Here is a 27,435-nt window from a genome sequence, read left to right as displayed (position 1 = left end):
GTCATCCCGGGTGACATAGGCTATGTGACGTCATTACAAAATCAATATGGCGGACTTAATACGCCATATTACGCAACCTTAAGAAAAATTTTTCTTGCAAACCCATCGAGTAGGGCATCAAAATGAAGCGCTTTGAAAGACGATCAATAATATATATACAATATGAAGGTTTAAGTTCAATTTTAAGAAAGTAAGAATTTACAAAATATATTTAGAAAAGCTAATCTCATAAAACCAAATATTATCCTATTGTTGGGATATTAAAAGGAAGTGGTTTGACCGCTGATCATAAAAAAAAAATTATACATAGGTATTATATTAATCATATTTTACTTGTTTTGAAACCAAGTCAATATGTTCTAAATTGCGCTAAGGGAATAGAAAAGTGTAAATAAGTTCTTTGTAGAGAGTCTGAGATTGTAGAGTCCGTCTTCAGATACAACTCTGCACCGACTTTGACGGAACAAAGTGTGAAAGTGTCATTATAACCGTATATTTTTGTACGTATTTTTTATATAAAGCTCGAGATACACTTCTAAGTTTTACTTACGTATGTATAGGGACAAAGCTATTTGTTAGAATGAGATAATGATATTCATCTCTCATTCTGTAGTATAGCTGTGTCCGTACGTAGTACGTACGTAAGTAAAACTTAAGACAGATGGGCTCTTCCTGCAACTTCCCCGAGTATTTTAATTACGAAGGCCGAAGGCCGAACTCCGCTTAGGGCCGATGGTCCGACCGAAGCGTAAGGCAGGTGCGTGCTTCCTGTAACTTCCCCAAGTATCCTAATTGCGAAGGCCGAGCTTCGCGTAGGGCCGAAGGCCCGGAGCGTAAGAAAGGTGCACGCTTTTTGCAGCTTCCCCAAGTATCTTAATTGCGAAGGCCGAAGGCCGAGCTTCGCGTAGGGCCGGAGGCCCGGTCCGTAAGAAAGGTGCACGCTCTCTAAAGCTTCCTCAAGTTTCTTAATTACGAAAGCAGAAGGCCGAGCTTCGCGTAGGGCCGAAGGCCCGGAGCGTAAGAAAGGTGCACGCTTTCTGCAGCTTCCCCAAGTATCTTAATTGCGAAGGCCGAAGGCCGCGCTTTGCGTAGGGCCGAAGGCCTGGAGCGTAAGAAAAGTGCATGCTTTCTTCAGGTTTCCCCAAGTATCTTAATTGCGAAGTCCGAAGGCCGAGCTTCGCGTAGGGCGGAAGGCCCGAAGCGTAAGAAAGGTGCACGCATTCTGCAGCTTCCCCTAGTTTTTTATTTGCGAAGGTCGAAGGCCGAGCTTCGCGTAGGGCCGAAGGCCCGGAGCGTAAGAAAGGTGCACGCTTTCTGCAGGTTCCCCAAGTATCTTAATTGCGAAGGCCGAAGGCCGAGCTTCGCGTAGGGCCGAAGGCCCGGACTGTAAGAAAGGTGCACGCTCTCTGCAGCTTCCTCAAGTTTCTTAATTACGAAAGCCGAAGGCCGAGCTTCGCGTAGGGCCGAAGGCCCGGGGCGTAAGAAAGGTGCACTCTTTCTGCAGGTTCCCCAAATATCTTAATTGCGAAGGCCGAAGGCCGAGCTTCGCGTAGGGCCGAAGGCCTGGAGCGTAAGAAAGCTGCACGCTTTCTGCAGCTTCCCCAAGTATCTTAATTGCGAAGGCCCAAGGCCGAGCTTCGCGTAGGGCCGAAGGCCTGGAGCATAAGAAAGATGCACGCTTTCTGCAGCTTCCCCAAGTATCTTAATTGCGAAGGCCGAAGGCCGAACTTTGCGCAGAAAGGTGCACGCTTTCTGCAGCTTCCCCAAGCATCTTAATTGCGAAGGCCGAAGGCCGAGCTTCGCGTAGGGCCGAAGGCCCGGAGCGTAAGAAAGATGCACGCTTTCTGCAGCTTCCCCAAGTATCTTAATTGCGAACGCCGAAGGCCGAACTTTGCGCAGAAAGGTGCACGCTTTCTGCAGCTTCCCCAAACATCCTAATTGCGAAGGCCGAAGGCCGAGCTTCGCGTAGGGCCGAAGGCCCGGAGCGTAAGAAAGATGCACGCTTTCTGCAGCTTCCCCAAGTATCTTAATTGCGAAGGCCGAAAGCCAACTAATAGGAAATAATTATGTAGTTGCAGAGATATTAAGCCATATAGCACTTTTCAATACGTCTGGTTTTTGGGTCAGACCTAGTTAGGTTTTTAAGCACGTTTTATGCTAACATATCAAAGATCAACGTGATGAAATCTCCTTGAAGCAACTAAATTATCTTAAATCATAAAAAATGTGGTTGGTTTGTATGGTCACTAAAATGTATAAAATAAAATAAATTAATTAAAAATTAAAAACACGACTGCAGTTTAAAAGCGAACTGAAAAGCTAGAAATAATTTTTAGTTATGTTAGGTACTCAACATAATGAATGTAAAATAGAATATAAGTGTTCAGTCAGGGTCATAAACAGCAATCGGAAAAGTTTAGGCTCATTTAGGATCGTGACTGTACCTGCATATTTTATTTCGATTGCAGTCGGGGACCTTGATATATTGAAATTTTCCCATTCACAGGTCCCCGACTGCAATCGAAATAAAATATGCAAGTACAGTCACGATCCTAAATGAGCCTAAACTTTTCCGATTGCTGTTTATGACCCTGACTGAACACTTATATTCTATTTTACATTCATTATGTTGAGTACCTAACATAACTAAAAATTATTTCTTGCTTTTCAGTTCGCTTTTAAACTGCAGTCGTGTTTTTAATTTTTAATTAATTTATTTTATTCTAAAATAAATATCGAAAACCCGATTCTTTCAAATCTGGACATTCTTGGGCTCATTCTACTCAGAATCGACAGCACTCTCCATCCTACCATTAAAAAAAGATGTCCCAAAATGTCCATTCCATTACGTCACGTTTTTAGTATGAGAAAAATGTTCACTTGTATGTAACGTGACGTAGTGGAATGTACAATTTTCATACAAAATTTTGGGACAATTTTTTTTATCACCAGGATTGAATATGCTAGTGATTCTGAGTTGAAAGAACCCAAAAACACCAGGATCTGGGAGAATCTGGTTTTCAATATTTATTTTAGAAAACGCCCAATTACCTAATGAGATTGAAATTCTGATATGGAAATTTAAACAGCAATTATGCCCAGCAATTATTAATTCAAGGATCTTTATGTCGCAACCATTAAGTACCAGGTAGGTAACTCAAATAGAAACATGTATAGAAAGGAATACCTAGGTACCGTACATTTATAAAAAAAACCGCGTGAAATAGAACAGCGCTGGACAAAAACCTAAGAATCTCCATACCTAACCGACTGAGTGTTTCTGGTCTAAAAATGCCCTGCGATATTGCCAATTTTTTTTACAATGTTTCCTTATCAACGTTCAGTCCTTGACCCCTATTTAGTACTTATCTCAGGCAACCGAGACAAAAGGTTTGAAGAGAGAAAAACAGTTGGTTAACTCTCCAAAGATGCTACCAAGCCGTAAAAAGTCCTCTGCTAAACAAATTCCCCTTTCTATGCTGCTTTGTTCTACGATCTTGACCAAGATAATCGTGTTCCTAGAATTTTCCTTGTCAACGTTTAGTCCCTGTTCCCTAGGTAGTACCTATCTCAGGAAACCGAGACAAAAGCCGTGATGAGAAAGAGAGATGGTAAACTCACCAATGATGCTGCCAATGTGCCACCAACGCTACAGAATTTCCGCTAGGCGAACTAGCCTTCACACTGACGCAATACACTTTGATATCGGCGCCAGACTTGTCAGTGATGCGGAGTGTGGCGTTTCGCTGGTAGAAGGTGTAGTTGGAGCTGTAGTCCAGGGCATGCCAGGTGTGGGAGAACGTCATCCAGCTCGGGAATTGGCAGTTGGAGCGGACGGATACTGGAAATGAAGTTTATTATAAGTTGTTGGTTCTATTCCTCATTAGTTATTAGACTTAAGTTCACAACGGTGATGGGAGAAATTTCGAGCATTTTAGCATCATTATTTGATACAATGGAGGGACAATCTACAACAATTTTGATCAAAGTAGATTTAAGTATCAGTCACTATCTTTTGCTGATATTAGAAGCTAACTCTAAACACCACCTCTTATCGATATTTGGTGTTACGAATACTTAATTGTAACGTAAAAAAGTAAGTCCATGTCCAAGATGCCCTTACGCATATAATGCATACCTACTCATTATCATCCTACGCATTATACTCGTATCTCCAAGCAATGTACCTAGGTATTTCTTAATCTAAAATATATAAAAAATTGTCTTAGAGGCTGTTTATTCCAAGTACTGTAAACCACACTTCGGTGCTGATTTACCGTAGACGAATGACCATATAATTTAACCACTATTATAAAATATTTTTATAAAAGACCATGACGTACCTCGCTTCAAAGCCATAGTCCTACTCCCCTCCGTGGCGCTGAACAGCCCATTGCAGGTCGCGTCCCCCGACTGGGCCACTCGGTACTCCACGTCACCGGAGCCCGGGCCTTCTTTCACGCCTCTTGACGCTGGAACATGATGGAGAGGTCTAAAGGCCTACGTACCTCGCTTCAAAGCCATGGTTCTACTCCCCTCCGTGGCGCTGAACAGCCCATTGCAGGTCGCGTCCCCCGACTGGGCCACTCGGTACTCCACGTCACCGGAGCCCGGGCCTTCTTTCACGCCTCTTGACGCTGGAACATGATGGAGAGATCTAAAGACCTACATACCTCGCTTCAAAGCCATGGTGCTACTCCCCTCCGTGGCGCTGAACAGCCCATTGCAGGTCGCGTTCCCCGACTGGTCCACTTGGTACTCCACGTCACCGGAGCCCGGGCCTTCTTTCACGCCTGTTGACGCTGGAACATGATGGAGAGGTCTAAAGACCTACGTACCTCGCTTCAAAGCCATGGTTCTACTCCCCTCCGTGGCGCTGAACAGCCCATTGCAGGTCGCGTTCCCCGACTGGTCCACTCGGTACTCCACGTCACCGGAGCCCGGGCCTTCTTTCACGCCTGTTGACGCTGGAACATGACGGAGAGGTCTAAAAGCCTACGTACCTCGCTTCAAAGCCATAGTCCTACTTCCCTCCGTGGCGCTGAACAGCCCATTGCAGGTTGCGTCCCCCGACTGGGCCACTCGGTACTCCATGTCACCGGAGCCCGGGCCTTCTTTCACGCCTGTTGATGCTGGAACATGATGGAGAGGTTGTTGAGAAACTTGATTTTGCAAGAATAATTATATTTTCATCATCTAGCACTCACAAAACATGCCTTGTGGCCTTATTGTGGAACTAGGATTGGTGCAAGATTGACCCATAGTATTTATTTAATTGTACATTAAGGTAAACGTCTAATCGCCCGACGTGCTAAAGCCTAATAGATGACACCCGATGGTAACATCACGAATATCATGATGGTAGGTCGGTTCTATTAACAATGACGAATTTAATGTGATGTAATAAGTACTTTTTACTAGTTTTTACACTTAAAATGTGACACACAAGGTGATACATCCTGCGAGTGTGGAGTACCCCAAACAACACATGACTTCTGAACCTAACCTATAAATTGGGTTTGACCTGATCCATCTAATTCGCTCGGTTTATAAAATTATGCTAATTAATTTTATGAAAGTTAAAGTTATAGTTAATAATGTTATGCATATTTCAATTCATTATTATGCGTAATAAGTGTTATTTTTTTTATTATGCCTGTTCAATGTTATGAACAATTATGTTCTGCCAAATCTGTTATGCGAATTCATATTATGACAATTAATGTTAGGCGTATTAAGGGGCATCCGTAGCTTGCACGGTATACAAGCTAGAGGCGAGCTAACCTAGAAATAGTCTTACCGATACCATTAGTCTTCTCGTAGACGAAGCAGCGGTATCGGTCCTCGTTGCTGGTGGCGTGGTTGTGGTGCAGCTTGCCCACGAGGAATCTCAAGCTGCCTTCTTTCCATGTTGCTAGGCATTCTAGCTCTTCCACTGGAAATAAGACGACATAGAAATCAGAAAATTAGAAATAGGTTATTTGCGAACCATGGTACATGCCGTACATGGTACCTACCTGCCTACATAGAACTTCAAGAACCTGTAACAATTAAATTATAGGAACACATCATCATCATCATCATAACTCATAACTTAAGAGCTTTGCTCTTGTCGGTGGAGTAATCGCCAATCATATAGGAACACATGGCACCCAAAAAAATTGCAAGTATTTTTGGCCATAGTCAAACTTTTGTGACTTAAGACTTGTGAGTAAGAAGTGCATATACTTGGAAAAATTCGACCTATGCTGCTGTGGCCCATTGGCCGAATGGCACAGGCACCTGCCGCGATAGCAGAGGACGCTGGTTTGGTTCCAGCCTGGGACACTGGAGGCCTTGGTCACTTTTTCTTAGTATATGACATTTATTTAAAGTTTATGACTTAAATATGAATGTTAACACTATCTTGTCTTTACTTTTATGTAGGTATCTCAAAAAACAGTAGACAGATTATTAAAACAGTAACACCCCGAGTTACAGGCGTCCAAAGGCTATACAGTTGGCCAACTATGTGGCGTGATGAAATCTGAAGTAATTACCTTCAGATTTCATCACACCACATAGTTGGCCAACTGTATATTAATCAAGAATTATTGAACGTATTTCGGTGTTCTATTGGCAACCTAACTTAGGTCTGTAAGGCGCACGTACTGATGTACCGCCGGAAAGTTACCAAAATTGGAAAATTTCCCCATGGAAAATTTCGGAAACTTGTCATAATTTCGTAGATATGCGATTTGCTATTTTCAAAATGAAATTTCCCTTTGATTCCTGTAAAATTTTCCAGAAATTTCCCACAACTTTTAACTTTTTACGCAGTTAAGTGGATATAAAAAAAATTGTGGCTATTTTGTGCAGGTAAGAAAACCACCCACACGTCCCTTTCAGTGTCTGTACTCCTATAGTCCTCCTAGTTGGGGTAGGGGAGGCACTCCCTATTTACAATAAACGTTCAAAAATATATCTAACGTCCAAGACTAAGTTTTCGCAGTGAAATAAACAACACGGAACGTCTATGAATAAATTAGTATCATGCTAAAAATAGAGCTGTCATGCTTATTGTGTTCAGGATAGCCAGGAATAGTCAGACAACGGGCAATCCAGCGTGTACGTTTTTGTTCGGGCTGGGCGGTCTTAAGGATAAGTTACTTAAATATGTAATCAGGTATGAACTCATTAGCAGTGATCGGCGTTTTCAATTTAATTCAATTCAATATTTTTATTTTGAATAACAAAAGCATTTTATTGTTAGTACTTAAGGCTTAACAAAACTTATATAGTTATTTGTTTTACAAGGGGGCAAAATTGTTGTTTAACCGCTCGTGCTAATATTGAAACCCGAGCAAGCGAAAGATCCCAAAATTAAACCACGAGCGTAGCGAGTGGTTCGAACAATGGAATCTTGAGCGTTGCCGTTGCGAGGGTTTCAAAGCACGAGGGTTAAACAAAATTTGCCCCCGAGTGAAACACTAAATTTTTCACCACACCAACCCGAAGCAAATATATCAATATATCAAACAAAATAAAATCCAAATGAATGTTATTATCATCCAAAATCATCATTTAAAAGTCAATTCTACCAGCAAACATAAGAATACAACTCAAAATTAGCATTTGATTACTTTGCCTCACATGTGAATAAAATGCAACTTTGCTATCAGTTTTTGAAGTGCAAAGTAAGCTTTTCCGAGCTGGTGTGGTGAAAAATCTTTTTTTGGTTGCCACACCGCGAGATACCAAGTTGAAATGGTAATAAATAGACAAGAGACAATATAATATAATAATATTTGGTGCACCCAAAAGTAATGTTATTATCTCCTTGGATTGCACGGGCCTATAATTCCGGTATTTTGATAGGCTTGCGTGGGGATATAGATCCAACACGTAGAGGCCCCTTGGAGAGCTTTTATGCCATGTAGAACGCCTGCTGGAACCCGTTCACAAGCGCAACAATAGACATCATGAACCGGTCTTTGTAGAAAAAGTGAACAGTATACCGGTCTATGGATTCAAGTTTGGGTGGACAATGAGACGGGGTTGCAAATTTATTATATTAAATTTAAGGCATACTGTACTGTTCAACATGTACTTAAATACTAGCAATTCAGTGATTGCTTTTTTTTTTTTTTTTTTCATTTATTTTCAAAGGTACATATACATAATAATTTTTATAGTTCCTCGCCAAACTGCTTAACATGCAGTTTGTTGGCGAGACAGCGCTCATTTTTACAGTTTTATGCACCTACTTTTTAGTTGCTATCATGCTATGCTTATTGCTTACCCTAAAATTAACATTAAAGTTATTCTCAGAAAATAGATACACTTTCCTTTTACAAAACATAATTTTACAAAAAGATATAGGTACTGTGTGCAAAAACAACAAATCTGATATTTGCGTCTATTGAGGCAGAATCTACCTAAGATTTGAAACGGTGCAATACACAAAGGAAATTGTCTCGCGTTGTCAGTTTGTCTAGTTTGCAAATAAGTCGGGCAACGTTCCAGAGCCGAGGTGTCGTTTTGATTATACTTAGATTTAGCGGCAGTTTGAAATAGCTGTTTAAGGGGACATTCAAGGAAAATAAATGGTTTAGCTTTGACAGCTTTTGCAGTTATTCCTTAGCAATAACTGCACTGGTGCAGTGCGTCAAATTTAATATACCTAGTTAAGTAGGTAGGTATGGTTACATCGCCCCCGCCAAGCAGCAGTAACGCTGCTGCGTTTGAAATCCGAAAGTCACCTTCTAAAGTCACCTGCTAAAGGTGACTTTCGGATTTCAAACGCTGTCCACAAGGCTGTTTTGTAATTTGCTCATGGTACCTACTCATGTCATATTTGGATGCCACTCGTGACAAAAAAGCGTCTTCCTCGCTCAACGCATAAGTTTTACGATTCAGCGAGAAAACGCTGCCAGCATTCTCGGCACCATTTCACAGGGGCCAACTTCAGAATAACTCTTTTGAATAGGATGATTATTTAAGTTATTTACATAGCTGATTTACTTATTAAGTTTAGACTGATAACTTTACAAAAAGAGATATGTCTATTTGTTTATGACAAGTGTGTGCTAGAAACTATTGGTAAGTTGTTTTATTTGCTAGTACTCGTTTTGATGCCGACTGTTATCCTATATCAGTACATAAGTAGAGATTCTTTCATCCGTAGTTCAAAGGACGGTACCATATCTCTTCACTGCAGTATGCAAAGTAACTGTCATGAAGATATGATGAGGATAACTATTGATGAGGACCATTTCATAGCTACACCACAATATTACTGTTTTGAAGTCGGGTCCTTTTTTAGACTCAACTTAAAGCTATTACCTACGTCATCCTATGTTAATCTCCTAAGGCCCAGCCATACAAACGAAACATCCAAAATTTGCCACTGACATTTTAACCTAAATTGTAGGAAATGGAGTTGATTTTGCGTTGTTTGAAAATTGAACGAAACAATGCAAAAGCGACTCTGTTCCAATTGAACATGGTTTAAATTACATCGAACTGAATAGGTACTACAGGTGGGCCTTAGGAGGATAAAATATCTTGATGTGAACATACCTGTGCTTTCAGACGCAGAAATATCTGGACACGCCTGATAGTTGAGCAGAAGCCGGGAATCTTCTGTGCAGCTCTCGATGGACGATACGGGGATCTTGCAGTCTCCATGCCCTCTGGAAAAATTACAAGGACCTTGACAAATACGTCTATCCTAAGTCCATTTCATCCACAAAACCCATTTTGCTTTCTTACTCCGATGTCAACTGTAGATCCATTAAAGATGACTCACGCTAGACCGGGCTGGGACCAGGCCAGAGCTTCCGGCGCTTAGTTTTCTTTGGAAAGCACCACGGGATCGCCGATCAGCCGTCATAGAAAATGACATGTCGGACCCGGGCCTGGCCCGATCTAGCGTGAGTCCTCCTTTACTGTTGCGACTTTACTGCAGCGGCCTTAACGCACTGCTCTATCTGTCTTCTTCTTCTCTTCTCTTAATAAAATTAGTGATGGATTGAATGTTATAATCGCGGCAGTAGTGCGGCGGCGAATGTCACCCACTTTGTCAAGGAAATTGACAGATACAACGACGGCATTAATGCCGCAACAGAATGTCACCCACTAGACAGCATAGTAGCGCTACCCCCTCTGCCACAAATATACGGTAATTTTACTGCATTTTCGAGTCAAATTGTCTTTGTGTGACGTCCGTGTCTTTGAACGGACCAATCACGGCACGGGACTCGCTCACCTCGTCCCCCGCACCCCAGTATTTTTGGCAGCATCGGTTTCACGAAATAATTGCTCTAAACTCCGTCTAGAGGATTCCTAGTCTATGATGTCACCTTAAGACTTATGTTTTGTGTTCTTCGAGGTGGTTCATTGGCCTTAGCGTCTAATGCAGACGATTTATGGCGTAAAACCGGAGAAATATCCTATTACACCGCCTGGGACGAAATTAAGGAAACGCGGGGATGCCCAGCACCTGCATTCCCTCTCGGCTTCACTGTCTTATCCCACAGGAAAGGCGAGCCAATACGTGTGGAGACAGGTCAGCTGCAGGAATCTGCCGCTTATTTCAGGTTGGACCCTACTCGCGCCTTACGGAAACTCCATTCCGGGTTTCATTTGGAGTATCCTTCTCCTAGATGGATCGCAAACCAATGCTAAGAGGACGACCATCTCCACTGTAACGAAATACCTTCTTGCTTCGTTTGTGGACTTAGTCGCCTCGTACGACACCCTTATCCTATGTGAGGGTTGGCGCTATTCTAAAGCCGGCCACCACACGGGGGCACGAGGTGGTTAGTATCAAAATATATCTTTAGTATGGATTACCGTAAATTAGTATGGATTATGGTGGGCAACAAATATACATTCGACCAATCATAGTGTCGTATTGCGTATATTTTATCCCTCATGGATGCACGCGTATAGCAATCTATTAGGATCCTACCATCTATGTTCGATGTACATTGCTGCTTTTTATTCGTTTCCTAGGGATACCATACTTTAGTTTGCTTTACATTGCTACTGACATATCCAGCTTGACAGACTATAGCTGTTTCGTAATTTAAACAACCCAACATACATTTTACAAGCACACTTTACACAAAAGCTCCACGAGTTTGTAAAAGAAATAATTAAACGGTTACAGCTATCGTTGAACTGCATTGCCTTTATCACTCAAAAATCGTTCTCCCCCAATTTTCTGACAGGATAATTGATCAGAAAATTTCATCAATCAGCCAAAAGCAGTTAATTAATAACCCATGGGATGGCGATGATTTCACAGGTTTTAATTACAAAAGTCATTTAGTGCTTGACTGAGATGACATTGACGGTGACGCGTCGGTGATCTTCATTAACGGACCGGTTAACATCTGCTCAGGCTATTAATCAATGATCACGTTAATTTGATGGGGAAGTAATTTTTCGGTCTTTGGATGATTACAGCAGAACGGATCATTTTCTGTAAATGAGTTTCGGAATCGGAAAATTTCCAAACTATTAACAGGGCAGGCTCAGCCTAGTGTCAGAGTCGCAGTGAAAGATGTAAAGAATGTTTTCTGTCAATATTTAATTATGTATTTTTCTAAAAATAAGCACAGCTTACCTGTTATAAGTGAAGGAGAAGGGCCCTTTCAGCGGGCAGTCGACAGGATCAGCATTTTCCCTGAACATGGAATAGAGGAGCGCGTCTCCGGTGATGAGAGAGCAGAGGTGGGGCAATGCGTCTCGACGGTGGCAGAACGCTGAAAATAATAGTTCCATTATTTTGTTTCGAAAAATGACCGCCGAGTTTCTTGCGTTGGTGTCTTCGTGGGTCAGAGGACTCAGAGGGTTAGAGCTAATGTTTCACCTTTTTGAAATTCAAAAGCCTATAGTCATATGCCAAAATTGAAGAATAAACTAATATTGGTATCTTTAGTCCCGGTAGGCATAGAAATGCTGAAAGATATTCATATTCATATTCGTATATTCATAATAATTCATATTACATGTTGTTTTTCATAGTGCGAATAGGTACATCGGGATCTGCAGATATTATAATTTTAATCAACCGAGCATTGGGTTAATATTAGGGGGCTGTTCATAAATTATGTCATCTATTTATGACGATTTTTGTCATAAATAGATGACATAATGACCCCCCCCCCCCCTAAAATCATCCAAAAATCATGCTTCGAAAGACCCCGTTTCCTCCTTCGTCATAACGTCATGCTACCATCATTCGATGTCCAGACCGCGTGATGCGTCTTTTAATTGAAAAACACATTTTAAAAATAAGTTACGGTAAATATGTAACAATTATGAATCTAATACGATCTTTTATAGTCTTCTGCTTTCATAAGTAATAGTTATTGATTTTTAAAAAGTGTTTTTCAATTAAAAGACATGTCAAAATCGCTTACCTTCCTTCAAGTTCTTTCTAATGCTAAAATAAACGAACTATAGGTATCATACCTAATGGAATCAATAGGTTTTGTACTCACTTTCTTTATATTGCAGAACGTTGGTATGTTTTTCGTGCATCACCACACATCGATAACAACCCTTCCTGAAAAAGAAAAAATATATTTTATTAACAAGACATTTTTAAAACCTACTGTGTGTTACATACGACTAACTCACACATGGTTCCCTATGTGGGCATAATTAAATAGTTAGTCCAACATTTACTTAGACCCAACAATCTTTCATTTCTTAAGATCCAGCCAGGCAAACTTTAACTAACTCAGGCGCGGCTTATATTACTTACCTACTTTAATTTTGACAGGAAACGATTCATAGACTTAGTTTTAAAAATCCCGAATCCATAAATCGACTCTTACGTATCGATTTTTGAATTCGGTCGTACCTTTAGTTTACTGCGTTGAGTTTATAATGAGAATTATCTCGGTGTGAGATATATATGTGAAGATAATTGATTCAGGTCTACAATATGAAACTTGTCCCCCTGACCATCGCGAGGCCCCCTTGATGGAGATGAGTTGGATGATGCCAGACTGAAACCAGCTAATACCATCTTACAGTTAAATGTAATGTATACTTACTCATCGACGATAAGGAACTTGTCCCCTTCAGACGAGAGGCACCGCCCCTTGTTGGAGAGACGGTCCCCCTCGATGGAGATGGGTTGGATGACGCCGGATTGGAACCAGCGACCATGCCAGCGTGCAGGGAAGGCACAGCCTGTGAACAAATAAATATTCCGGTTGAAATACTTATACGCGTCAACAAACGTTAAACGAAACGAAAAATTCCGATATGTGCAATTTTTGAAAACCGGAATGGAAGCTTGAACTCTTTAAATTAAGGTTTTCTTTCGTGAAAGTTGTTAATGAAGTTGTCAAAGAGTCCTCTGTAAAATGAGCACCACATAGAATCCGAAACATAGATATACGAACTTGCGTTTTTTGGAAGGGTTTCCACGGAAGACCAGGTCAAGGTATCCATAAAATACCTTGACACCAAGCTGAGTTATTGTATAAGCGTCCTGAATAAATCGTATTCTATTCTATTTTATTCTTAACATTGCGAAGGCCAAAAAAACCTGTCAGGGTATAGATTTTACCCAAAATCTAGTGCTTTCCATCTAGCACCCCGTTTCAAGGGCCCTAAACCAATACGTTAATGGCCCGTGTTCGAAATTGATGGTCCCGCAGCGTTTAGGAAATGGGGCCCATCCAGAGAACACTCTTTGACTGCCGGATATTAATTACTCGACTGCGAAAGGTGGGGTGCGGTTGGCCTGGTTTACTGAGCGGGATGTTGAAACTTGAAAGTGAGCAAAATATTGGTTATAGACGTTTTAAATAAGAACTTCAAGCAGTGTTTAATTTATTAATAACCCTAGACGGTTCCAAAAACCTTAAATGTATTAATTATTTTTAGAACTACATACATGGTGTACAATTTTATTAAAACAGTAAATATGAGCGAGTCCAATATATTTTAACAGTTAATTTCAAAAAATACTTTACGGTTTTTTAGTTTCAATACTTCAAAACGAAAAATGATATCCTGCCGGGTTGACATGAATGACTGGCTCCTCTACACGATGGGCCAACGCCGGCCACTCCAAGGGACGCAGCCATGCGGTAGAATGAGATAGCAATATCACTTGCTCCCTCTAACGTATAAATGCCTCCCTTGGAGTGGCCGGCGTTGGCCCATCGTGTAGAGGAGCCATTAGACCTGAGGGCCTACCGCGAACCACGTTCGACGTGTTACCTCCCTGTCACACTTACGTACGAATTTACAAGTGCGACAGAGAGGCAACACGTCGAACGTGGTTCGCGGTAGACGCTCTGGCCGGGTCCGGAGAGTCCGGACCGGAGGTTACTACATGATCACCGATCAGCTGTCATAGAAAATGACGTGTCGGACGCATCGGGCCGGGCCCGACCCGGTCTAGCGTGAGTCAACCTTTTGTCTGTCACAGGTCACATCCAATTTGGCCCGAAAATGGCGAACATACTGGACCGATTGTTTAAAAATTGGTGATTTAGTCAGTCACCAACAAACTGCAGCGTACAACTTAAAATGACCCACTTTTTTCGACTACATTAAATATATAAACTCTGAATAGGAGCGCGAAGTGTGAGGGTAATAGTTAGCAAGTTTCTTATTGCCGCCTTTACGGGTTTAACTAGAAGCCACTTTGCTTCAGCTAGAAATTTTTCTTTGAAAAATTTATATGTTGCTTGTTACGCTGCTTTGCAGTTGGTACGAAAAGAGTATTTTACATAGCTTGAGTACGGTAAAAGCTGTCACTCAATACAATTTTCCGTTTTAAAGTTTTAGTTTTAAAATTTTACTATGGAGATGAATCTAAAGCTGCACTCTTAGAGGCGGGATAGGCCAATTTTGAAGCGCTGGTGGCCTAGCGGTAAGAGCGTGCGAGAAGCGCTGGTGACCTAGCGGTAAGAGCGTGCGATTTGCAATCCGGAGGTCGCGGGTTCGAACCCCGGCTCGTACCAATGAGTTTTTCGGAACTTATGTACGAAATATCATTTGATATTTACCAGTCGCTTTTCGGTGAAGGAAAACATCGTGAGGAAACCGGACTAATCCCAATACGGGCCTAGCTTACCCTCTGGGTTGGAAGGTCAGATGGCAGTCGCTTTCGTAAAAACTAGTGCCCACGCCAATTACTGGGATTAGTTGTCAAGCGGACCCCAGGCTCCCATGAGCCGTGGCAAAATGCCGGGATAACGCGAGGAAGATGATGGGATGGCGCATCGTTACTGGTGAATTTCCAATATGAATTGGAACTCCGGTAGCCGTTTAAGAGGTGTAATACTTTTACAGTAGTCACTATGCGCCTCCCGAAGCCAATCAGCTTGTGATATGGTGGAAATATTCGCGATCATCGAGTAAAGTCGCGGTAGCTCAGTTGGCAGAGCGATGGGCTAGTGATCTAGAGTCGCGAGTTCGAGTCTCGCCCGAGATAGTTAACGTTTCTATTTTTCATTTATTTTTAAGCTTTACATTTATTCAGTAGCTACTAGAGACTCAAATAAGAAGAATGTCATATAAGTCACACACATTATGTACCCGGGTGGTTAACTTTTAGTATACCTAATTGTCCACAGAAAGGACCTTTTTCTGAAATGTGCTTGGCCCCGTGAGACGACTGACAAGGAAGCGAGAGGTCCTACAAACTACACACTAAAATACATTTTGTATACTAAATACAATAATATACAAAAAGGAAAAATCAAGCTTTGTTAATGTTCAATTAAAAACTACAATTACAATTAAATAAATTATTTGAGAAGTGTTATTACACAAATACTGTTGTCATCATAAAGGCACTTACCAAAGTACGTTTAACCATCAATCCTTGTCTAATGTAATGGAAATCCCATTTCAATGACGTACCGTCATTCGTGGTGTTTAATAATTCAAAGTAGCTTTAACAGTACTAGTACTAGATCAATAGTGATTATTTTCTGGATCCGTATTCTGTTGGATAAACTGGTACCTAGGTAACTACGCGGCAATAGACGTGGTACCTAATACCTATCCGGTTTTTAAATGAAAGAAAAAATACACCGCTTCAGGGAAGACTCACACTTTTATGGATCACCGGAGCTTATAGATCAAGCGTGAAAATTTTTCCTTCTGTTTACAACAGACAAGACAAAAGATACAACATTCTTATGGTAGATGTCGGTATTCGCCTCCCTAAGGCATAACAAACTATTAGCAAGGTATGAAAAAAATCGCACACTTCTAGTATGTTTCGGTAGCTAAACGGCGATTCGAACTTTAAGATACGTTAAAATTTTGTAAAGATACGATATGGATCGGATATGTCAGTGTCAAAAGTGATGTTTTTGTATGAAGAAACTTCCCTTTTGACACTGACGTATCCGAATGTTTGACGTAGCTTTAATTCAATTCAATGGGTTATTCGTCGACCGCCATTTTGGTAACATAGCCTCGTGATTAATTTCTTTGTTTTTGCTTATTAATATTGTTTAAAGTGTAATATTGATAGCGTATTATGCAGTAAACTAATGTGGAAGTGTGCAGATAATGAAAAAATAATCATGAAACGCGTATAACCACCATTCTGGCGTCAACGCCGGGTAGCCCACGCGGGTTCTTGTAAAGTCTAGCTATCGCCTTACAAGAACTGAGAACCAGACTACCGAACAACGTCGTGCTCTAGAGCATTTATTTTGGTATTTCTACCTCTAACCGTGGCTGGCTAGAGCCCTAGAGGCCATAATTTTATACTTTTATACCGTACACTGGCTGAATTTTATTACAAATAATATTAATTCGATCCCACGTGGGATCCACTTTGACGTTGGCGAAATCATCGACAGTATCGTTGGAGCCATATTACCCAAAGATTGATTGAATTCAATTCAATTTCAATTTCAATCAAGTTCTAAGTATTTTAAGTTTTTTAAGTATTTTAAGTTCGAATCAGGGGGCCGATTTTTGAATTTCGATCGCTCGATTTCGTCACTCGAAAATCGGTGGAAAACGGCGAAATGCTAATTTTTGAAATACGAGCGATCGAAATTTGGAATTTATTGGTATTGACCACTCGATTTCAATTCTATTAGTAGAATTTAAATGCCTAGTAGTGGATATATTAATTAACGAAATACACGAAATCGAGTGGTCGAAATTCAAAAATCGGCCCCCAGGCCGTATTTAAGTTAAGAGTCATTGGACCGGTGTTTCAAAGGGAGCAAGTTCGAGTCTTGGCGGAGTGACCACATTTTGAAAGGAAAATAGGGACTACATTTGTGTGGAGAAGCCGTCCCCCATTATCCTCTCAAGAAATTTACTGCATTTCCTTCGGAATCAGAATCAGGCTCACATCGATTTTGTCTTTAGAATATTACATTTTCCATTCTATTTCACGGTGCTAAGTAGTTATTAGTTAATGCAGTCTGCATACTGTAGTTTACATGTACCTACATAATGTATTAGAGGTAGTGGGTACCTATTACATTTAATTAGGTTCTACAAGTTTATTATCATCATAACAACTTCTTAATAAAATACAAGGGAAACTATTAATGCATTTTTTTATTGATAATATTTAGTAATAGAATATTGTCTCAGACAACATGGTTTTTTTTACCACCAGCTTGGGATCCAGTAGCCCATCTAATTAATTAGCCGTTTAAATAGTTTTATTTCATAACTAGCGACCCGCTCCGGCTTCGCACGGGTTAACAAATTATACATAAAACTTCCTCTTGAATCACTCTATGTATTTAAAAAAACCGCATCAAAATCCGTAGTTTTAAAGATCTAAGCATACATAGGGACAGACAGACAGCGGGAAGCGACTTTTTAGGGTTCCGTAGCCAAATGGCAAAAAACGGAACCCTTATAGATTCGTCATGTCTGTCTGTCTGTCTGTCCGTCTGTCCGTCTGTCTGTCCGTCCGTATGTCACAGCCACTTTTCTCCGAAACTATAAGAACTATACTGTTGAAACTTGGTAAGTAGATGTATTCTGTGAACCGCATTAAGATTTTCACACAAAAATAGAAAAAAAACAATAAATTTTTGGGGTTCCCCATACTTCGAACTGAAACTCAAAATTTTTTTTTCATCAAACCCATACGTGTGGGGTATCTATGGATAGGTCTTCAAAAATGATATTGAGGTTTCTAATATCATTTTTTTCTAAACTGAATAGTTTGCGCGAGAGACACTTCCAAAGTGGTAAAATGTGTGTCCCCCCCCCCGTAACTTCTAAAATAACAGAATGATAAAACTAAAAAAAATATATGATGTACATTACCATGTAAACTTCCACCGAAAATTGGTTTGAACGAGATCTAGTAAGTAGTTTTTTTTATACGTCATAAATCGCCTAAATACGGAACCCTTCATGGGCGAGTCCGACTCGCACTTGGCCGCTTTTTTATACTATGTAATGATTAGTATAAGCTATAACTGCTATAAGTACAGATAATAGTACCTAATTCATACGAAATCTCGACGCAGTGCTACTAACAATCATACATAATGTTTTTAATATTGTTTACATTTATTTAAATAAATACACTATACATACCTAATCATAATAATCAAGAAGCAGCTGTCATCCATTTTCGTAACAAAATCCCAGTTTTACGAAAAGAAAACAGTTTGTGGTTTAACTGAGATACACCTTGCCTTTGCTTTATTAAATATTTGGAAGACAGGTGCCATGACGATGACGTCACGGCTTCACCCTTGGCATACGGAATCAACGTTTGCTACAGACGTTTATTATTTCATGGCCGTGGCGAAAATACGAAAAAATAAAGGCCTTGAGGATTCTTGGAAGACAAGTGCTTTGCTGTAGGTAGTTAAGAGTCACACGAAAGTTCATGTACCTAACTCTCATATTAAAACATAATTCTGGAATTATTTTTTAACAAGCAGAAACGTCTGCGAACGATGCTATTGCTTAGAATAAATTTAAAAGTGGAATAACACAATGCATGTGGAGTGTAACGCTCTTACGGTATATAGATGTCGCTAGGGTCCCCTAGACAAATATGGTGGAGAGATTCGCTGGCTATGGATGAGGTCTTTGTGGCTCAGTTGGCAGAGCGCTGGAGTATCGATCTAGGAGATCTCTATTTTTCCACTTTTAAATAATTCTTGATGGTCTGGCATCTACTAGTTTTCGTTGCTAGAAGTAGTAAGACAAAAATTGGAGCTAGTAAACGGTTTACATACAACACTTCTATTCGCTCTGTTTTCTTTAATATGTATATAATTTTTTTTGCAACGATAACTTACTAGTTACTCCTACTCCTAGTTAGGTACTCCTACCAAATATATATATATATACATTTGTATTATGTATTTGTATTTGAAGCTAACATTTGTTAGCTACTTAGAAGTTAACTGGCCTGGGTATACTTCGAGCTTACATACAAAAAAATACATAATATAAAAAATACCTATATCATATATCCCATATGTATATGCATGTATCAGAATCATCGTCAATGCCGTCTCCCAAGAGTATTCAAGCTTTAATAAAAATCTATAAAAAGCTTCCTGTGCCGTTATGATGGCTACACTTTTATCGTCCATCGTGGCATGCGTCTCGCACATACATAGGTTACTTGTTGATCGAGCGAGCGCGAAGTGTCTCCGGTCAGCTTTGGTCAAAAATTGCTTTCGTATCCGGCTGTCTGTCTGTCCTGGCCGCGTAGCCAAAATGCCAATCGCTTACCCTCCGTAGCGATCAAAAAATCGCAACTGTCACTGTTGCACTAATATGGAAGAGTGATAGAGAGTCACTGCTAGTGCAGAATTTAAATCTGGTTGCTGCTGTTAGGGCTGAACATCTGGAGCCTGGCTCCCGCGGGCCGGATTGGAACGCTTCGCGGGCCGGGGTTTGGAGAGCCCTGGCTAATCAGTTTTATGTGGATGTGATAAGGGACTATAGTGATTTGTAATTGTGTTATTTGCAATTGTTTGTTTGTACCTGATTGTTATTCGTAATAGTTATATGTACCTGCTTGGTATATGTTAATGTTAAGTTTCATGGCGCATTGGATCTGTCTGTAAAGTCATGTAAACATTTTTTCAAATAAATAAAAATAAATAAATGTACATTTTTCAAAATTGCGATTCAATGAACGGATTCTACAGCCCCAGTGAGCTGACTCTGTAGCCACTAGTTAGAAGAGCGTACTCCCATCTTAAAGGTCGGCAACGCACTTCAACCCCTCTGCCTCTGTTGTTGCAGGTGTCCCCGGGCGATGGTAATTTCTTACCATCAGGTGATTCGTCTGCTTGTTTGCGTTCTATATCATAAAAAAGTGACGGCCACAATGACAGTCGATAAAAGCGCAACCATCACAGACCGGCTGAGATCATACTGCAGTCATCAAACTCATTATTATTCAATAATCAGGAGCCATTGTATTCTAATTTGAGCTCCAGATAGTATAGTAATAACTTAACAATGGCTTCGTAATATAATGCCCTACAAGGAAACAAGCAAACGAGCTTTAATCGCGTTATAAAGAAATGATAAAACGTCTCTTGACAGCATTTTATAAAGTGTAATTCTATGGAACTTGCTAACTATGTAAACAAAAGTTGCTAGTAAATTCATTTGGACAGTTTCAATATGGCGGTTTGTTTACATAGCAAGTTCCATAGAACGACACTTTAGTTTAGATAGTATTAGATAGTGATACGCAATGTCCACGGCCATGGACATAAGTTGTCTCGTAGACAGACAGACGGTCAGACGGACAGTGGTCTTAGTAATAGGGTTCCGTTTTTACCCTTTGGGTACGAAACCCTAAAAATGACATTCCTGCGAAAGTTAACTCTGTTTGAATAATTACACAACGAAGGCCGCAAAAATATCTGACACGATCTTATTTGTAGAGCTTTGTGGTAGAGCCATAAAGAGCGTTTCACATATTTTTGCAGCCTTCGAAGAGCAACATATTATTGCAGGTGACTGTACCCGTATACTTGGGCTAAAGAGCACGAATGATAATGTTGGAGTACATAATTTACTGACTACATTAATCTTTTGCTGTACGTTCTCGTTGCTCCAAATTAGTGGAATTAGGTCACAAAGTTTAGCCTAACTCTAAACTAGCTCCAACTTCTGGTTTGGTAACTGTAACGATGACATTAGTAGGACCAAGATAAGTCGGCAACGATTTTGATAGCACACGCAGTGCAAGTATTATTTATAAGTCACAATTTCATAGAAGTTTGACGTTTTAAACGACATTTGTACTACCTGTGCTATCAAAATAGTTGCAAAATTATCTTGGTCTAACTGTACCTATATCTTACACTAGTGACCCGCCCCGGCTTCGCAAGGGTTAACAAATGATACATAAACCTTCCTCTTGAATCACTCTATATATTAAAAAAAAAACGCATCAAAATCCGTTGCGTAGTTTTAAGGAAGAGTGCTTCGGGGAGTCTGCTCAAGAGCTACACGAGCTTATTCCACCGTCCCCATTCTACCATCGGACTTTTAGACGCACGGCCGGTTTCCATCCTTACTTGGTAGATATTCCACCAATTCGCACGAAGCGCTTTGCTTCCTCGTTTCTTATGCGCACTGCCAAGGAATGGAATTCCTTGCCGGCGTCTATATTTCCGAGCTCATATAACCCGGCAACCTTCAAATCAAGGGTGAACAGGCACCTTCTGGGCAGGCTCGCTCCATCGTAGGCCACATCTTCGCCTCGGCTAGTCTGTGGCCATGAGTAAGCCCATTTATAATATAAAAAAAATCAAAGCATACATAGGGACAGAGAGACAGCGGGATGCGACTTTGTTTTATACTATGTAGTGATACCGAAATAAATGTCATATACAAATAAAAGCGGCCAAGTGCGAGTCGGACTCGCCCATAAAGGGTTCCGTATTTAGGCGATTTATGACGTATGAAAAAAAACCACTTACTAGTTCTCGTTCAAACCAATTTTCGGTGGAAGTTTACATGGTAATGTACATCATATATTTTTTTTAGTTTTATCATTCTCTTATTTTAGAAGTTACAGGGGGGGGACACACATTTTACCACTTTGGAAGTGTCTCTCGCGCAAACTATTCAGTTTAGAAAAAAATGATATTAGAAACCTCAATATCATTTTTGAAGACCTATCCATAGATACCCCACACGTATGGGTTTGATGAAAAAAAAAATTTTGAGTTTCAGTTCGAAGTATGGGGAACCCCAAAAATTTATTGTTTTTTTTCTATTTTTGTGTGAAAATCTTAATGCGGTTCACAGAATACATCTACTTACCAAGTTTCAACAGTATAGTTCTTATAGTTTCGGAGAAAAGTGGCTGTGACATACGGACGGACAGACAGACGGACAGACAGACAGACAGACATGACGAATCTATAAGGGTTCCGTTTTTTGCCATTTGGCTACGGAACCCTAAAAAGTGACCAAGGTCTCCAGTGCCAGGGCTAGAATCGAATCAGGGTCCTTCTGTTAAACTAAAACACACATTTCAATAAATGTTTTTTATTTAAGCTTCCGCAAATGAAAATAATAAACTTTACGTGTTTTTTCGTCAAAAACGTCATATCCAGAAGCGAGAAATGAAATGATATTGAATGGAAAAGCCAATCGTGCATTTCAAGTCGTTTTTTAGGGTTCCGTACCCAGAGGGTAAAAACGGGACCCTATTACTAAGACTCTGCTGTCCGTCCGTCCGTCCGTCCGTCCGTCCGTCTGTCACCAGGCTGTATCTCACGAACCGTGATAGCTAGACAGTTGAAATTTTCACAGATGATGTATTTCTGTTGCCGCTATAACAACAAATACTAAAAACAGAATAAAATAAAGATTTAAGTGGGGCTCCCATACAACAAACGTGATTTTTGACCGAAGTTAAGCAACGTCGGGCGGGGTCAGTACTTGGATGGGTGACCGTTTTTTTGCTTGTTTTGCTCTATTTTTTGTTGATGGTGCGGAACCCTCCGTGCGCGAGTCCGACTCGCACTTGGCCGGTTTTTTTATAAAAATACTTATCAATTTGATAAAACTAATTTCAAGTAAGGAGTGACGTTAGACCGGGCTGGGCCCGAGCAGATGCGTCCGACATGTCATTTTCTATGACGGCTGACCGGTGATCACGTGGTGCTTTCCATAGAAAACGAAGCGCCGGAAGCTCCGGCCCGGTCCCGGTGCGGTCTAGCGTGAGTCATCCTTTAGTATCATAATTATAAAAAATTCATAGATACAGAGTAAATTTATTTTTACACACGTATTCTTCCAATCGTTTTCAGTTCGTCGGAACAGGCCGCGTAGCCAACGTGTCAATCGTTTACGCTCCGTAGCGATCGAAACGCAACTGTCACTGTCGCACTAATATGGAAAAGTGATAGAGAGACACAAAGCGTTTCGTTGTCGAAGCGATAGCGATTGTCAGCTTGGCTAGGCCGGCTGGACCTATTAAGGTACCTAAAATACAAAGCTAGCTTCGTTTTGGTCAGCAAACTTTGTTAATAATGTATCCACTCAAACGTAGACTTTATCCACACTCAAAATTGCGGACCAAATAAAACTATCAAGTGTGGGTAGGTATTTATTCTATGACCTAAGTCCCGATTTCCATATGCATGAGTGCCAGACGGCAATACGGAACCGTATCAACACAATTCGTACTTTAATCCGTTGGTACAAGGTTCTTTATGGCATGACTGAATTCTCGAGAGTCCATTTGACTAGTACATATTAGTAAAAGTTCCCAACTCCCGGAGTGGGGTGGCCATAAGTTGCGAATTTAGGGGGACAGTTTAATACACGATTGACTGATTAAAACGGAGTTAGGAATTCTGTCATACTCAGTAGAGTTAGTTTTGTAATTAGAAGTAAATAAAACGGATGACAGTTTCTAACTTGAGTTGAAAGTTTAGACTTTGTACCTACTGCAGTAGTAAACGAAACTTGAATCAATGGCATACGCTTGAAACGAGTTGCTTGTTGTTATCGATAACCAAAAAGTGTAAGCATTCTTTTCCATCCGTTCGCCACTTATTAGTTACTTTGAATGATTTAGTAGGCAGCAACTTCCTTTAAACTTACTTTGTATGGTGGGATATACACATTAACAGTGTTTTTCCTAGTTACCAGTGGCCCGAAAACAAACACGAAATAAAGTTTAGCATAGGGACATGCATTTGCATGCAGGCAGTTTAGCAAATTAGATACCACGAAGTTTTCTATTGGACATCTTTTTTGCAATTTTGCGATTGTTTTCATATCTACTTAACGATTTAAGTATTCCACATTCTCCTGGTGTAGCTAGACAGTGAAAAATCACAACGGGCAACCCAGGGGTGCATGCATTTGTCCCCGCTCTTGCTAAAAACTTCAACGTGACTTTTTTATAAGCACATTAAATTCAATTAACCTTTGTGCTGCTGAGCGTGTACATTTTTATAGAGGAACGAATAGGCAGTCACTTTAGTTTCCCCCACAAGAGTTAAAAAGTAAAACCGTGTCCGCATTCATCTCGTGGCCACCCCAATCTCACTATCCGAAATAAAATATTTATACGGTCGGAGCGCAGTTTTTCTCTTTGATTCAGTGGTTTTATTGGGATCGCTCACGGTAATAGATGGCTTTGGGGCGTTGGCAATAAATAAAATTAGTCACAATTGATGCTTTTAAGCTGATTTCATAACATAACACTGAACGACTGTTGTAGTTGGTAGGTATACATTATTTATATTAATAACTAGCGACCCGCCCCGGCTTCGCACGGATTAACAAATTATAGTATAAGTACCTACATAAACCTTCCTCTTGAATCAGTCTATTTAAAAAATCCCGCATCCAAATCCGTGTTTTATACTATGTAATGATTATACGTCATGGAAAGAGTAGGTAGGATGTTTTTGACTTTTGGAGACCCTATACCAGGGATCGGATACCGGTATTTGTTGTATGGGAACGGAAACGGTATTTTTTCGTTCTTTGCTAATTACTTCATTTCTAATTGGGCAATCTAATAATACGAAGTCGTTACCTAAACACACAACTGAGTCCTACATTTCGAGTATAAAATAATTCCAAAAATATGGTTATTTCGATGTTTTTGCAAAAAACCGGTTCCGATCCCTGCCCTATACATCTCTAAGGATGAAATGTACGGCGCCATCTCTCGAAAAGTTGGTCAAATGGCGTTCTAAAAGTTTTAATTATTATGTGTTGAAAGATGGCAGTACATTTACTTAAAATAATACGCCTCTACTCTAAATTATCTTTGGTAGGGATTTAAGTAAAATCAAAATTAACAAATCTGAGAAACATAGCTACTGACCAAACTAAAGAGAAAGATAATTAAGAATGTAAATAAATATTATTTTAGGACAAACTGGACTGTAGGCGTGTCAAGATGTCACTAATTAGTAGGAATTAGATTTCCTTTTAAGACTAATAATTACCAGATTATTACAAACATCTCAAAGACTAATTTACTCTAAAATCTGGCATTTGATGTTACCCATGTTTACATTTTATGAAACCATAACGACGTAATTAAATAACATAAAAGTAGTAATCCACACTTCCATTCACATTCCATAGGATTAAAGTAAAAAAATAACGATTCTGTGAACCACTGTGGTAATAACACTGTGATATTAACTGACCATTTTGAACTTTATGTCTTAACAATAAGGTCTACGAATAATCAGTTAACAGTGTATATGAAGGAACAGATTAACCACGTGATTAATATTCAGCCAGCTTAATAAAAATGACAAATATCTCCATTTTACACCCGATTATGAACTCTATGTGTTCTGTGTTAAGAGCCACAGTTTTTGTGTAAAGGATTTTAGTAATGGGACGTTTCCTACACATGTTGCCGAGCGATTTAAGGAAGTTGATGTCTATATTTAGTACGAAAAAATGTCCAGCATTAAGTTCGATATACGTAAATGGTTCCGTACACAATTACACAGACCAATAATGGACTAGCGAACTAAACTACGCTAATGGGCATTTTTTCTTTGTTTTCCCCTACACTTTTTTTTCAAATTTGGGATTTTTTATGTTATTTCTACTCAGAATCACGAGCTCTTTCTATCCTAATAGGAGAAAAAAAGTGTCCCAAAATTTCCATACATTTTTCGATCTTTCCAGTCCGCGACCGCCATACAAAGTCTATGAAAAATGGTGACGTAATGGAAATAAAAACCTTAGGACACTTTTTTTTCTCCTATTAAGATAGAAAGAGCTCGTGATTCTGAGTAGAAATAACATAAAAAATCCCAAATTTGAAAAAAAAAGTGTAGGGGACAACAAAAAAAATCGCCCTAATGCTCGTTACTTCGCTTGATTCTTTAGCTAAGCATAACTTATATACGAGTACTGTGCAGATGCAGATATTGCAGATGTATTTGGCGGACGAACCCGTCAATTATGACGGGAATTGATAGATTGACAGATTTGTACGCCAAATAAGTCCCTGGCTTTTATATCTATAAACAAACGCGTATCTGACATCTGTCAGCCACCGAACACCATATGGTCGCGCTTTCATTGTTGTTCTGGCGGTCTAGCATGAGTTGCATTTTTGCGCGCGACTCGATACTTGAAGTCACGTAAGATGTATGGATGGAGTCGCGCGCGAGAACGCAACTCATGCTAGACCGCCTGGTGTCTACAAAGTGCCTAAGTGCGACATACCTAAATCACTACACATTATAAACAAAGTCATCTGGCGCGGAATTTAGAAGAAAACACGGTGTATAGATGATACTATGCATCGAAAGAAAAACTTGAATGTCCATACGAGATTCTTATCTCGTATGGACATTCAAGTTTTTGCTATTCTAATATCTTTATTAGAATAGCAAAACCACTGCGTTGTTAGGACGAGTTAGGACAGGTTCCCATTTTTGTACACTTACTTGGACAAAATAGCACACTACATTATACATAGGTACATGAGCATGTGTGGTTTCTAATGATTACCCAAGAAAAAACAATGTAAAAAAGCGTATGAAGGATGAGAGATTTCTAGGTACCATGCAGTTATACCAGCACAACCTGTTTACATGTTTATGACTAAAGTAATTTAATTTTTAACAAGCAGAGACGTCTGTGAACGAAGGTATCAAGCCTAGAATAAATTTAAAAGTGTAAAAAATACCACCCAAAACAGTAATTTTTCCACTTTTAAATTTATGACGAAGTACATAGTTGGTATCAGGGATGTTGCGGATGCGGATATTTAAAGGCTCACATCCGCGGATGCGGATGCGGATGTCAAGATTAGGTACTGAGAAAACGTCAAATATTACATTTTTAGTATTTTTGTATTAAAAAAAAACGACCCGTTTAGTATTTGAGCAAGAATATAGGTGCGTTATATTTAATAAACAGTAACTTGGCCGACTTTACTGGATCTAGACGATTTAGTTATAACGA

The 27,435-nt window shown here is 40.0% G+C and overlaps 1 protein-coding gene across 2 annotated transcripts in view; it reads right to left on the bottom strand.

The window, feature by feature from the left end:
• The window catches only part of LOC134649959 (uncharacterized), a 102,613-nt gene that overhangs the window by 5,257 nt on the left and 69,921 nt on the right, over window positions 1-27,435 (bottom strand). Inside the window, exons 2-8 of one of the 2 annotated variants that reach the window (XM_063504763.1) lie at window positions 13,056-13,194; window positions 12,495-12,559; window positions 11,615-11,753; window positions 9,562-9,674; window positions 5,801-5,935; window positions 5,004-5,132; window positions 3,622-3,841 (exon numbers count right to left, since the gene is read on the bottom strand). In XM_063504763.1, the coding sequence (XP_063360833.1) occupies window positions 3,622-3,841; window positions 5,004-5,132; window positions 5,801-5,935; window positions 9,562-9,674; window positions 11,615-11,753; window positions 12,495-12,559; window positions 13,056-13,194 (940 nt within the window). The remainder of the gene's footprint in view (window positions 1-3,621; window positions 3,842-5,003; window positions 5,133-5,800; window positions 5,936-9,561; window positions 9,675-11,614; window positions 11,754-12,494; window positions 12,560-13,055; window positions 13,195-27,435) is intronic. The other variant, XM_063504764.1, reaches the window with a different exon arrangement.

Source organism: Cydia amplana, chromosome 8 (assembly GCF_948474715.1).
Source record: "Cydia amplana chromosome 8, ilCydAmpl1.1, whole genome shotgun sequence".
NCBI lineage: Eukaryota > Metazoa > Arthropoda > Insecta > Lepidoptera > Tortricidae > Cydia > Cydia amplana.
The sequence above is the reverse complement of the archived record's forward strand: the minus strand, read 5'-3'. Positions and strand labels throughout refer to the sequence as shown.